Below are 15,016 nucleotides of genomic sequence, written 5' to 3' on the forward strand. Positions count from 1 at the left end.
GCAATAAAATCTGACCTGATATACTACATTTTCGGAGATATTTCTGCGTTCGCACGGCGCACGTGTGCCAGCGATACACCTCTTCCTTCGATATCTCGCATCGAAAATTCCTACCAATTACCTCACAATAGAGTAGTAAGCCTTTAAGCCTTAAGGAATTGACCAATCATAGTCAATTATTCTTCTCATTATTCGGCTATGATTGATCAATTTCTTAAGGCTTACTACTCTATTGTTTGCGGGGTTATCGATACATGCGATGACAGATTATCTCTTAGGGCCTTAGCCTTAGCAGAAAGCTGATTTATAATCTTAAGATCTTAAGTATCTTACGATTTAAGTCTTACTAATCATAAGACACTGTCTTAAGACTAAGTCAGTCTTTCTATTATGGTCCTTAGGACTTAAAATATTAAAAAAAAAGAATCCGGCCTTATCACTCAACAAAATCGCCGACGGAATCCTCACAGAACATCATCACCACGGAACAAATTAAAGCTGAAATCATCGCCATGTACGCGTGCGTGTGCGATGACGCGACACGAAAATCAGCGGTTCTAATTACGCGATAATTATCTGATAGCACGGTGGGGGATCGCGAGGGGGCCGTGAGACGGAAGAAAACCGAGAAGGAAGTTCGCGGGGGCTGAGCATAAGCATGAGTGAACCCCGTGACTGCGGCGGTGGTCGCGAGGAAGGAAAGAGAGGGTGGATATATACATATACTTATTCGTTCGGGATATAAGCGATAAATATTAAAGTTACTTATAAAGCACAAAGTTCTACCGCTCTCGTTCGTTCTCTCGCTCCTTCTCTCTCCTCTTCTCTCTGCCTGCACGGTGGGGCCCTTGGCACGCCATCGCTTCATTTAAAATGCAAATTCGTCCGGATGGCGTGAACCACAGCGGCCCGAATTATTCTAATTACCCTCCCCCTTCCCCCTCCTCCCTCTCGGTCACTCATTCTTTTCCTTCTTTCCACCCGCGCTTCTCGCCGATTTTTCTTACCGCGCTTTCGAAAGCTTATCCGTTTGAACACTTGGCGAACGGAAGCTTGAAAAATCTTAAATTTCAAAATCAACGTGCTCCCTCGGTGGTGCGCATCGTTGAATTCCGTACGATTTATGGAAGATGAACGTTACTCAAGCGGAGTACGTCAATGTTAACCTTGAACATTGTCGCAGATAAAGGGCACGTAAAGCATACGCTTAAAAGTCAACTTTCCTTTATGTATATATAATTTATTAAAAGAGAACCTCCATTATGTATATATAATTTATTAAATGAGAAATGTTAAAGAAATATATAAGCAATTTGACCTCTTAATTTCTTTAACATCGAGAAATCAAGCAAAATCGTTCTGTGATCGTACTTGGACTTTTGAATTTTTTATTCCTCCATCAAACCGACAGTGTCGTGATAAATTGTGGCCAACAAAATAAGCTCTAATTGATACAGGATAAATCCAAGTCGAAAACCGGTGGCGAGGAAAGAAGCATCGGGACGATGACGACGAAAAGGTAACGCGTTCGCACGGTAGTCGTCTCTGGTGTACGCATAAACGTGCAAACGTGTGCTGGAAACGAGCGTAGATTATCGTGGGTAACGTGTCCGAGCGAGATGTCGTGCGCATGTAGGCCTAATATATTCAGATTTTTATGGCTGGTGGCGTATCGGTGATATGGCGGTCGGTCCACCCTCCCCGCGGTTCCCCCGTTTGTTCCCCCTCCCCCCTCCCCCTCCCCCCCCGACGTCGCTGCTGAGGCGAAGCCTTCCTTCACGTACCACTTAAAGCGCGGGGTAGCCTAATGAATAAACAAAAACTAGATTTCGCTTAGGGCTTACACGTAAAAGCGTGACCTTACCGGCGATTTACCGCGGCTACCGCGGTTCTCAAATCGACTCGAACTATTCGCGTCTCGTTCTACTCTCGAAAATCTCAGATTTACGTATCGATGGGAATGACCGATTGTGATTTTATATATATTTTTCATATTAAGCTTTAACTAACACGCTTTTATTTCCTTTTTTAACGCCGATAAGATATAATCTCTGTGATTTCATAAATTTTCTAAAAGAAAAAGAACAAAATTATTAGAAAAATAAATATTCTATTAATTTCTATTATGGCAGAAATAGATTAGAGAATATATTCAATATAATGTGTTTTAAACAAGAAAAGATTCTGTGATGCTTAGTTATTCACGATAATAATGACGATTTATTAAGATTACTAGAAGCATTAATATTTATTACTCACTAAAAGAATCAAGCAAATAAATTATAGTGTAAATAAAGGAAGTGATGAAATATTTATTAGTATAAAGATATAAGTTAAATAAGATAACTCGAGCTAATGAGAGTTTATAGCGCGGTAATTAGTGCGAAGACGATTATCAAATTTCTAATTTACAAACATTTAATCAATGTAACGTGAACAGTAATAATTACCGACATTTCGTTTCGAGCCATCTTCAATGTGTTGTAATCTTACAATTAATTCCTACTTTTTAAAGAGTAAGTAATGTCAAAAAATTTCAGAATCTTATCTTTTACATAAAAAGTATAATATTAATTTGAAATATAAAAACGGTCAATAATAATTACAGTACTTCCGGCATTAAAAATGTTTTAAATTAAAAGTTGAAGCGCAGTTTCTATACATCTATTTTTATTTTATTTAAAAATTATGCACATTTGCAAAAATGCAACGTGTAACGTTTGCATGCGTTCAGCGAGGAGAGCAAATGGAAAAAGAAAGGGAAAAAGATAAGGGGGCGGAACACGTGTTTGCGAGAGTAACATCAGCAAAACATGTGGCACGCGAGAAACGCGACGCTCACCGTGGCCTCCGGTTCGTTTGATTTATAATAATCGCTCAATCCTCATTACGGGAGACTTCATCCCTGCGGGACGCAGACCAACGAGATTGCCTGGCGAACGTCGCCGTCAGCCGAAAGTAATCCCGTCTCGTGACAAAAAGCTCATGTATCCACTTCACCACTCGTCGTCGAGAATCGAGATGCGATCGTAGACCATATAACAAGTAAAACTTGACACTTTGAAATCGCTGCGCGGAATTTAATAGCCTTTCAAGTTGCAATACATGTGCAATCCGCTTTTTTTTCGCATAGAAGCCAAAGTCTCGTTGCTTTGTGTGGCCGGATTTGCCACGAATCTTTATGAACTCGTTTTACATTTTGGAGAAAAATATGTACGAAGAGAATCAATGAGAAACGGAGGGAGATTATAATAGAAATTACCTAGACAACACAAAATCCAAAATCGAAAAAACGTGTTAAAGATGGATTCTAAACAGTTTCTTAAAATGTGTCTGAAAGACATCTTTTAGATGCCTTTAAGTCTTACGACCTAATTTTGGACTTTCTGTTGTCTGAATATTTTTCCCAGCATGTCTTTTAGGCACGAAAAAAGAACGGTGTTCTCTGGATCGAAGAGTATAAATTAACGGTCGGCTGGAAAGTGGAGTATATATATCGTTACGAGGACACGGCGGATGATGGTTGGGCATGAAGAAATGAGTTTTCATCAAGACTCCACGCGGCGCATAGCCATTTCGACTATATGGATACCGCGTAACGTATGTAATAGTTACATCAGATTAGAACCTAAAGAGAAGGGGGCGAGAGCGTGTAACCAGGCCTAATGCCGGGGTAAGCATCGAGTCACGGGGGTGGAGGCGGATCGTACTTATTACACATATATACTTCGAAATACGTCCTTACTGTGCCACACACACACACACACACGTACATGCCACATACACCTGCGCGAAGGAAAGTAAGGGTAACTATGAGGGTAAAGAGTCACCGGTAGTCGTGCAAGAGTGGGCGAGGGGTGTTTCGGTAATCGTGCATTAATTTGCATCACAAAGTACACGCCACCCGCTACGCTACGCACGCATTCCACGTAGTTTTCCGCTCGCTCGTTCTTCTTTTTATCCGGAGCGAGTTCTCAAATCGTGATTTCTTGGATGTCTGCGACAACGATGAAACATCGTTCTACTTCATGTTAGATGTGGAAATGTCAGAGGGATCTCACTGATGAGTAAATATAGGAAGAGATCTTGTCTTTCGAATGACGATCCAGAATTTCGTACACAATTCGGTGCAATTTATGCAATTAGTGTAAAAACTGAAATATGAAATGAAGTTGTTGGCACTGCTAACGGAGAGCAGCCCCGTCGTCGTCGTCGTCGACGTTGTCGTCGTCATCGTCGTCGTCATCTCACCGCGATCGGTTCAGAAATGAGAGTCACGGTTTGCGACTACCGGCGGCAATATTTTGCCGCGCTTTGCCTTATCGGTACAGTTGCATATTTAAGGGTTGCCATGTCAAGCGTCAAGCGCGCCCTTTGAATACATTTAAATTCATTAACGGCGAAGGCTATACTCCTGCTATACTCTATAATACGTCGCGCGGTAAGAAACACGCATACGGGCATGCATAGTGCTCGCGATACGCCATTCTGAAGGCTCTAATACGGCGATGCGCACTACGTTTTACGTTGTACACACCATACGATTTGCAGTTTGCGTTAAGTCTTAAAAGACTTGATCTGTTTCAGATACGGCACGTGATCGCTCGTCGCCATGCCGCACACTGGTGAGTAGACACTTGCTTTTCTCAAGTTTTTTTCAGAGGTTTCATTCTTTCTTTGACTGGAACGCATACCGTTCACAATATATCCCACAGCTCGAAACTTCAAATAGAGATTCTATAAAAGTAAAAAGTCCTTTTGTTAATTCGTTGTCTATAAGAATATAATAATTTACTGTCTATTTTCTTAAAAGTTTAATTTGTGAGAAGCATATTTTTTCTCTTCAATCGCTTATTCGAAAATTATCGACGTCTAAATATTAAAATATAGTTGAAGGAAAATTGATTCCATATAAATCAAGTCCATATAAAGAATCAAAGTCGCGATTTGTGGGATATACGCGTCTGTCTGAAATTATAAGTTTCTACGACTACTTCCCTGATCAATTTGGAATCGATCTTTTCTTGGCAAAAATGTCGAAGGAGATCGTGATTTATTGCAACTTTCTAATTGAACTAAACTTCATACGGAGATTCTATTAAAGTGAAAAGTTCACTTTTGTTAGTTGAAGAATATAATAATTCTGTCTATTTATGTCTTTAAAAATTTAATTTGTAAAAAACAGTTTTTTTTCTTTGATAAATTATTGCTAAAAGATTATCGATGTCGCGATATTTTCGCTGAGAAAAATCGAATCCATATAAACTATTAAAGAATTTATCATTAAAGTCATAATTTGTGGGATCTACTTGGGATTAAAAATTCTATAATTCTATAAATTAAGAACAATTTTCAATAAATAATCAAGTTTCTATGACAGCACTATTTAATATTAACAACAGACTTAGATAATATTAATTGTAATGCATTTCGGTTTTGTCGAGAATGTTGAGAAAGTAGCGACTAAAGGATTAAATCGTTAAATCGTTTTATAATGCTAATTCTTAAAAAGATGTTGCGTCGGCTCTTCGCATACAGCAGCCAGTTTGCTAAATAGCCAATCTCACCGCGCGATTCGGTCGGCTTCGCTTCCTGATTCATTCAGGAGGGAATGTAACACGTCGTTATGATTTCTCTGGGACGGGGTCAGCTACCGTCGCGTCGCGTCGGCGAGATCACAGGTCGAAATCAGAGATGAAAATAAAAAATTTCTGCCTTCCTTTTCTTCTTCTATAGAAGAGAGTCTTCCTTCTCTCCTGACTCAAGGCTAAATTACGCTTTGAAAGGCAGTTTGACAGTAATTAACGAAGAATTTTATACCATGGATCGAACACCGACATCTATAGACCTATTATTAAACGAGTATAATTATAATCTACCTTTACGTCTCTCCTCTCTGTTTCCATCCTCGCTACGCTGGCCTGATGCCCGTGTAAAGAATCCTGTCCGAATCCCGATCGAGCGATCAATCTTTCGCTCTTCCGGCGTTGTAACTGCAAGAAGTCTTTGAAAAAACTAGAAAAAGTATTCTCCGTTCCGGTTATCATGATCTTTCGAATTGGGATTATTAATATTAATTTCGCCAATATCTTGTTGATCAAATAATTTACTTAGTATAATGTTTTGCTGACAGTCCCTAACAACTTTCCTACATCATTCCTCTGGCGAAAATAAAAATCGGAGTCTCTTATACTCTAAGAGGCGTAAACGCCTCTTTTACGTTTCATTGTTACAATTTTCACTTTCTAGAAGCTACGCTTTTATTATTCTCTTCTTGTATTCGACTTACTTTTCGATTTTTATTTTCGTTGGAGTTTGTGCCAACGAAATGTAATGAAATTGTAAAAAACTTTCGATGTGCTTAACGATTTTGCCGTACAAATTATATGCGGGTTGTCTTTATATTGAAAACGCATTATTACATCGAAAAATTATGTAGATTATAGAGACTATATTTGGTTGTACGATATTATCAAGACTCATAATGAATTTTGCAGATTTAATGTTACTTTTAATTATTAACGAGATCATGTTACATATGTTACTTCTTAATTATCAACAATATTCAAGTCGTGGATAATCATTGGAGCGATAAGCACTTAATAACAGCCACCGTGATATCTATCTTGATGCACTTCCATTTAAGGCTATCTCCCGCATGTGTTCTTTTAGACAGATGATGACGGAGCTGATAATGAGAACGAGTTGAACGGTGACCGATGCGTGCCAATTCGAATTGGCATTGAGTTGGCAAATCGCGGTACGATGTTCTCTCGCTCTCGTCAGAGAGAAAAAAATCTGTTAGCATGGGTGCGGATCGTGATTACAGGTAGGCAGGTGTAGAGTTTGGTTAGGGCCTAAATGGCCAGTGCGATAGCGATCGTTACTGGTGATTGCATTAGCCGGCTAATTCTAAGCTTAGTCAATATTATATCACGAGAGATAGCCCTATATTCATTCGTAAAAGAATCTTGCGCTCGTAGTTTGACAATTTGCACTTTCTTAAAGAAAAAATATAAACAGAGAGTAAATATAAAAGGAAATAAAAAGAAATAATATATAAAAGGAAATAAAAATATATCGATATCCTATAAAATTATTATTTCTAAAATATATAGTTATTCTGGAAATTGGCCGATAATTATTTTAACAGGTCCATAAAATTTTTTCAACTTGCTTTCAAAAAAAGCAGAAAAAGAAAGGAGAGTATCGATATATAAAATATATATAGATTGATTTAGACTTTCTTTCTCTCGTAAGAATACATAATATAAAATATATAATATTCTAATGTATACATATTGTAATACATAATATTCTAAAATAACTTCTAAATTTTTAAATATTTTTTGATCGTGAATATAGTGATTCTTAATTTTTAATTACTTTATGAAACAGTATTATAGTATTGAAAAATTAATTTTTTTTTTGAGAACCGATTACATAAAATAATTTAATCGTGATGAAAGTTTATAGCATGCATGATTAAATAACAAGAAATTTCGTATGTATTATTTCATCATAATTACTGTTGCTGCCTATGCATTTACTCGATAATGATCATTAACAATCAAAAGTCATGGTCAAAACGCGGAGAAAAAAATATTGAATTCTTTATGATAAATTTATGGAGAATTATGTATATTATATATAAAATGATAATTTTATTTAACAAAATTCTTTTAATCTAAATTGACATCTCTATAAATTGAAATCTCTACAATAACGACTAAAAATTCAATCAAGATCATATCTGATAAATTGACGTTTTAGAAAACAACGATTCTCATAAATGTATTTTGCATTGTAGCAATATTCTTAAAATCTTAAATAATCTAAAAAAATCCAAATTTTATTAAAAATCCAAATTTTTAATTTATAATCCGAAATTATAAAAGATATTCACACAAATACAAATATTTTGCTTACATGGATTTTATTGAAATGTCTGAATCTAAAAATTTAACTATTATAAATATATAGATTTGAAAATAATTTTTTTGAATTTGAAAATAATAATGTAGAGAAATTTGAGTATGAAATTTGAGTAAGCAATACTGTAAACAATTTTGATATTCTAACAACTTCTTAGATAGCGTCTTACATAATTATTTGGGTAATTTAACATTACTTTCAGATCTATAGCTAATTAAATTTTTAGATACTTCAGCAAAATTGTTCTTTCCGTGTGAAATAAACTAGGTATAATGATCTAGGCAATAATTAGATGAAAAAAACAAGATAATTTAAAAAACCCAGTGGTTATTCCGCAAACGGAAAGTGCACTTGAAGTGCTCATCACTGGAAAAATTGCGCATTTAATATAGCATGCAGTATCTATTTAATAAACTAGATCGTCTGCACATCCAATCTGCGTTTACGAGAAGCCCGCGGTTTATCGCGTCTTTAATTATTGCAAAGGCGCCTTTATTAACAGCCCATGTCGTTATTAAAGATAACAGTTACTTTGAACACGATTACGTTCGCGTAGTAGTCTATAACGTAATTCTGAGTAGCTTTTTCTACCAATTCCATCTTGTTCGTCTTTTCGCTTTAGCCTCTTTACAAATCGCGCGTTTCCGGTATTCCGATTTCCGCTTTTTATCTCACGTAAACGAGTGGTTTCAGTGCTATTTATGCGCAGCGCAACCAGAACCGCCGCCCGTTACTGCGCGATTCCATTATTTTGCGGATTCACCGGCAGATTTGCAGTTAGATAAAGATGCCATTTTAGCCTGTTTTTGCCGTAATAATAATTTGGCCCGCTGCACTGTGTCCGTCGCTTGCGCGTTGTCGTCCGTTCTCCGTTATCCGAAATGCCGTAGCGTGTATAATTTTCGGTGCAAACGCGTCACAGATTACACAGATTAGTGTGCCCGGCAGAACGAATGAAGGGCATACATTAAGGGATAGATGATAATTAATCAATTACATAAAAAATGATTGAACAAATCGTTAATTTAGTGATACTCGTCGAGTCCAAAGTTAATAAATTTATCAAAATTTATTTCTTTAATTCTTCGTTTATTTATTTATTTATTTATTGGTAAAGAAAATGCATCGTTCGTGATATATATCGAGTATGTGCGAGTTCAATATATCTGCTAATGAATAAGGCACATGCGAGCACACGAGACGCACATTCCCCGGAAGTAATTTCTTCAAAAAGTAATTTCTCCGAAAATGAGTCTTACCGGCTGTGTGTCCCTGTCACCAATCGAAAGACCCTTAAATTATCCAATAAGGACAATCCGTCACGCCTTCGACCGGTGGTCATTATCAGCAATTCCCACTTCGTGCAAGCTCGCCGCTGTGAGCGTCACGTTCGTTCTCACTCTCGCGAGAACGTCATGAAATTGTAGAAGCATTTCGTAATTTCGGCCGGGACGTGTAATGGCTCTTTCGCAGATCGCGCTTATACGAATAAACGATTAATGGGCGCATTAATTGGAAGAGATTTTTATCTCCCAATTTAAAAATTGTACATACATTTATACACACACATATATATATATATATATATATATATATAATCTATTAGGACGGAAAATTATTAGGAATTACCTCAGATATAAAATCTCAGAGGCGTATAAAAAACTCGGCATCACAAGTGTAATTGCGCTGATCATTTGCTTCCCAGAGCGTGGAAGCTCGTTCGAGGAAATACGAGAATCACAGAAGTGATCGGGATCGTCTTGTTTTAGTCCGTAAAACGCAAAACTCCAAATAAAGATTCGAGGAATCCGAGGAGTAATGCCGGTGGAAAAGATGGACGAAAATCTTTTCTTTAGCTCGAATACCCGGCCGCTCAAGAGATCATTATTTCTCAAGCTGGTTTGGAGGTCCGTCGGCGTCAGTGATTGTGATAATGACATAATTAGTCGGCGCGGATAACAATTAGCGATCGTCCTGGGTACGCATAGTCGTACGTGCATTCGGACAGGTCTACGTGAAGGCGCGTGGCTCGATTTATATAAGTCGCCCATGGCATTTATGCTTTTGATCTTTTTCATCCTTTTATGTTTTCTTTCACGAAGGAGAGGCCGTCGTTAGTTACGCCGCTTCTGCGCGAGGAAACCTTCTCTTTCTTTTTTCTTTCTCTTGGTTTCAGTTACGTCGATAATAATCGTCGGGGAATAAAACCGATTATTCCCATTACGCGGCAAGTTATTATTCGTTAAATTCATATATGACCGACAATTATCTTCATCGGAGCACCGATGCAGAACTGCAACCGGGCCAGATTGCTTACATCCTTCGGCCTTCCTCCTCTACCTGTATTGCAACAATTATTGCAACAATATCATTATGGCTAAAGATTTCTAACTTATATCATGATAAGGTTACCTTATTAAAATGTAATTATAATTACGAGAATGTGTCGTACATTTCATGTGATTACTCTCTAGCATGACGACAGATTAATTAAGATACGCAAAAGTGTTTTTCTTCAAATCTGAATTTCACGCTGCCGAAAGTTGCTTTGATGCATATTTAAGACTAGAATTCAACTTGAAATAGTAAACTGAATATTAAGGGACAAAGATTCCCATGAAATTCCGAGTCGTCTGTAATAATTATGCCGTTTTGTCGACATCATTTCGAGATGATCTGAAAATTGAAGATTCTTTGTGAGTGTGAAATAAGCTGATCGAGGATTTATGATGCAATTTTAATACAATAGCGAGTTCTATAATCTTTCTATAATCTTTCCGAACTTCTAATCAACGTCTAATGTCTCGTGAGAAGGCAAACGGAAAACTATCATATATAACTCAGATTTTATTCGACGCTTTAATGCGCGCGTTAGGTTGCGGATCGTTTCAAGCGTCCATTTTCGACGACGGAACATAAAATTGGTGATCAATTGGCGTTTTTATTCGCTCACGGCGAGACGGTCATTATGGTTTTACGACACCACTGCGGGGGAATAATATCGGTTTTATAAAATTTTCGACAAGTGCTACGTCAGTTATACGATGTGTCGCGCATGCAATGCGTAAATAACTTGTCGTTTGCCGTGATTTAAGTCCGTAACACATTGCGCATTTCATATTCACGCGTTGCTGAATATGAAAATTACGCGATTACGCGTTTTATGAATATTAAAAAGAAAAAAAACAAAATAATTTCTAAAACGACCACTTGTGAAGACTGGTCCTCGTCTTAACGTTTCATCCCAATTAACTTTTACGCTTCACCGATGGGTCTAAACTTCATCCCGAATTTTCGAATTATGTTAATTTTTTTATCCATTTCCAACTCTACGTTTTAACATACGACATTTTAAGGTCTTCAAATTTTAATGAACAGAAAGTTGTTTCATAATAAAGTATCACTTAATTACGTATTTAAAATTTGAAGAAGTTTTGTGACTAAACTTTGATGAGAGGAATAAAATGACGATTCGCATAAACAGGAAGTACAATAATTTAGAGTCTCTTCTCTCACACGAAATAAATTTAATAAATTTAATTTCGTAAAAGACGTTTCCTAGCAATGTCGAAATAAAATAATCGTGGCATGCATTTTAATGAACATTAAATTATAATATTTTTGTTGCATAAAATCAAACAAAATAATTATTAGATTTTATCGTTAATTGCAAACAACCTTCGAGTATAGACGTCGAATTTCGTTGCAAACGCTACACGATCTTCCTAATATTACTGAAAATAATGACATGTCTTTGCCGGACAAAAAGGCAGGGAGGGAAGGTTCTTTCCGTGATATTCGTCGTAACAATGTCATTAGAGGGCCAGCTAGGACCGCATGTCAGAGGATGCACCTGCCGACCTTCCCGGACGACCGCGAGCGCATTATTAGCAGATTTCCGACTGTCCTCTGAATCGATAAACACCTTTTGCCATTCAACGCTAAATCTTGAATCGCTACCCGGCGATTCAGGCCGACTTATCGCACCATCGTTATGTCGCCCATTAACACAATAACGTGACTAACTGACTGACTGTTCTTCCAGGGCAAGCCGGGGTGAATCAATTAGGCGGCGTCTTTGTGAACGGCAGGCCATTGCCAGACTGCGTGCGCCAGAGAATCGTGCAACTCGCCATGGTCGGCGTCAGGCCGTGCGATATTTCTCGACAGTTACTCGTGTCCCATGGCTGCGTCTCCAAGATACTCACGAGATTCTATGAGACGGGAAGCATCCGACCTGGCAGCATCGGTGGAAGCAAGACGAAGGTAAGATTTGATCGTAATCCATGATTCTAATATCTACATCACAAGAATGATTTTGTTATTTAGAAATTCAACTTTTTATTTTAGATTCAGATCTGATAATAAATTTTGTTGGACTGTCAAAATAATTATGTAGATGCTCAAGTTGGTTTCTAGAATGTTAAAACTTTTTACAACATTGCTTGAATTTTCTACAAAATTATTTTCAGATCTATCTAAATTTTTAGACATTTCAGCAAAATCGTTTTTTTTTTTGTACAGAATGTTCAATTGTCTTTTTAGTTATAGTTATGGAATTTTTTATATCGAGGTATTGAATCATTTTATTGCTATTATTATTACAAATGATATAAAGATGATATAAAAATATTTCATATAAAAATATTTCATGTAAAATATTTCATGTAAAAATATTAGAATAAAGTATGAAGTATTTTTAATACCAAATTTTTTGGTGATATACTAAAAATATATTCAAATATTTCACAAGACAAGATTATTATTTAATAAACTTACGAATTTTTTCTTAGAGAAAATTTAATCAGAATAAAAATTATTTGAGGGCTACATTTGGCATAAAATGCGCTGTGAGGATAAGATTCAAGAAAAGATTAATGTCGGTGGTTCGCAAAAACACGTTAAAACGAACGATCACGCATCAGCGTGCCTTAGCGGGCGGTGGCTCTGATGAGAGTTAGTCCTCTCCCTGCACGTACAAAGTCAGGCATTCCTGATGTGATTTTAAGTAAGGGCTGCGTTTTGACCGTGTGTGCAATTATCCAAACACTTTGCAGTGCACATAATCAGCATTTGCATAATTTTATGGCTTTGCACGCTTTTCTTGCTGATATTGAGTGATGTCCCGATGTCCAGCTATAAATTAATCGATCGGTATCAAAGAGGAAACCGCTGCTTTTTGTCACGCCGACGTCGCGAAAGGAAATTACATCTCGTAATCGAAATCGATTTTGCGAAATCATGAACACATTGATTTTTCTATCGTTCGATCGTAATCAGATTCGTAAAGCTTAACGACAAGACGCAAATTTTTATCGCATAACGCACTCACGTCTGACTCGGAAACGCCATTTCGCCCCCCGGGTGCTCATCGCGAAGTTGCACCGATGCTCGCGGTATCGCGCACACATGCCGCTAATGACAATATAATTGCACGGTGCGTATACGCATTATGCACTGAGAATTTCTTACGATGCACCGACCGCGGACTGTTACTCTGTGCTTAATGAATTTATTTTAATAACGCGTCGGCGTGCATCGACCTTCCTTAAGTTCCAAGCTGGAGTTTGGTACGCCGATGAAAGAGAATGAAATGAAAGGGGCAAAAGAAATGAGAGAGATAGATAGATAAAGATGTTTATTAATATATAATTATTGGATCAGCCCTCTAAGAATATAAAAATGATAAATTAAAAGGAAATGAAAAACAGTGATACAAAATAATAAAATCTACAAAGTAAAATAAATACAGATGTGAAAAAAAAATAATAAAAATATGATAGATAATGAACAAAATTGTAGACAAAAGAAAAGTAAGGTAGAATTTTTAACATATGCAGAAAAATTAAAGAGAGAGAGAGAGAGAGAGCTCTTAAAATTCTGAAGAGGACATTTAAATTCCGGCTGTAATACGAGGAAGGGGGGCCGATACGGGAAGCCGATTACGCGCGCATGTAAACGATAGTCATCATCTGCCATTACCGGTGTTCGTTTTATTGTATTTCACGTATGTCAAAATAGTCCCGTGGCGAAATAATGGTTGCGCGCTTAATACGGCTTAGTCTTGAAATTTTTTTTAACCGCACGATCTACGCGATCGGCCGAATTCGTCACTTTTTCTTTTCCTCTTTACGACAAGTAAATGGCAACCTTTGGTAATTTGGGTGAGAAATTAGGAAGACATATGAGCCCCCTTTGGGGGAAGCGAGCTTGCACGAAGGATCAAGTCTCTCGTCTTGCACGCGCAACGTATCTTTGCCCGCCCACCATCGTGTGCATAAAGGACCTTCTTTCTCGAGGAGATCGTTAGATAACATGCAGAATCGGTGGCTCGTCACTATTCCTGTCTGTAAGTGGCTTTTACAGCAATTTAAAATTATGCCGATAATTAAATAATAGCTACTAGGTAAATCCTTTGATTGCCTGGCAGTATTAACTCATCGAGTCCTCGAGAACCGGCATTTAACCGCCTCTCCTCCCCGTTCTTTATCTCCCGACAATTTCCACCGGAGGAGAATGCTCTGATTTTCCTGCTGAGTAACGAAAGATGAACGGTGCTTCGTCGAGATAATGTTGCTCTCCATTTTAACTCTGTTATTATGACTTTCCGCGCCCTCCTTGGCGCGCGTATTCTTCAATATTGCCCTTCGGTCACAGATGATCTTTCCATACGCGAATTTGGTGTAAAACTACGAGCTCACAGGGGGCTTATTCCTGAAAAATATCACGTACGAAAATTCTATAGTATACGTTATGTACTCAAAAATAGGCCCCCAGGTATTTTGTATTAAGCCTCCTCGTGCGACTTATACATGTTTGCAGTAAGATCCAATAGCAGTGTTTAATTAAATTCGCACTCTCGAGAGTGAAAGATTAATCCCAGTGATGCGCGTCTCTCCGTCTCGTCGCTGCATCGTGCGATGCAATTTAGCGTGCGATCTCGCAAAATTAATCGACCAACTATCGGCGAATCTACACGTGTACTCGGGTGTGGTATATTTTCGAGACATGTTCACATACTCTCTCCGTTACTTCTCTCTGTTTCTCTCTCTCTCTCTCTCTCTCTCTCTCTCTCTCTCTC

General features: G+C 37.6%; 1 protein-coding gene across 1 annotated transcript in view; it reads left to right on the forward strand.

Annotated features, from left to right (window-relative positions):
- Positions 1–4,612: 4,612 nt before the first annotated feature.
- The window catches only part of LOC105618033, a 16,632-nt gene continuing 6,228 nt past the window's right edge, over positions 4,613–15,016 (forward strand). Inside the window, exons 1-2 of the mRNA XM_012199572.1 lie at positions 4,613–4,625; positions 11,981–12,201. Of these exons, the coding sequence (XP_012054962.1) occupies positions 4,613–4,625; positions 11,981–12,201 (234 nt within the window). The remainder of the gene's footprint in view (positions 4,626–11,980; positions 12,202–15,016) is intronic.

Source organism: Atta cephalotes (genome assembly GCF_000143395.1).
Source record: "Atta cephalotes unplaced genomic scaffold scaffold00015, whole genome shotgun sequence".
Taxonomy (NCBI): Eukaryota; Metazoa; Arthropoda; class Insecta; order Hymenoptera; family Formicidae; genus Atta; species Atta cephalotes.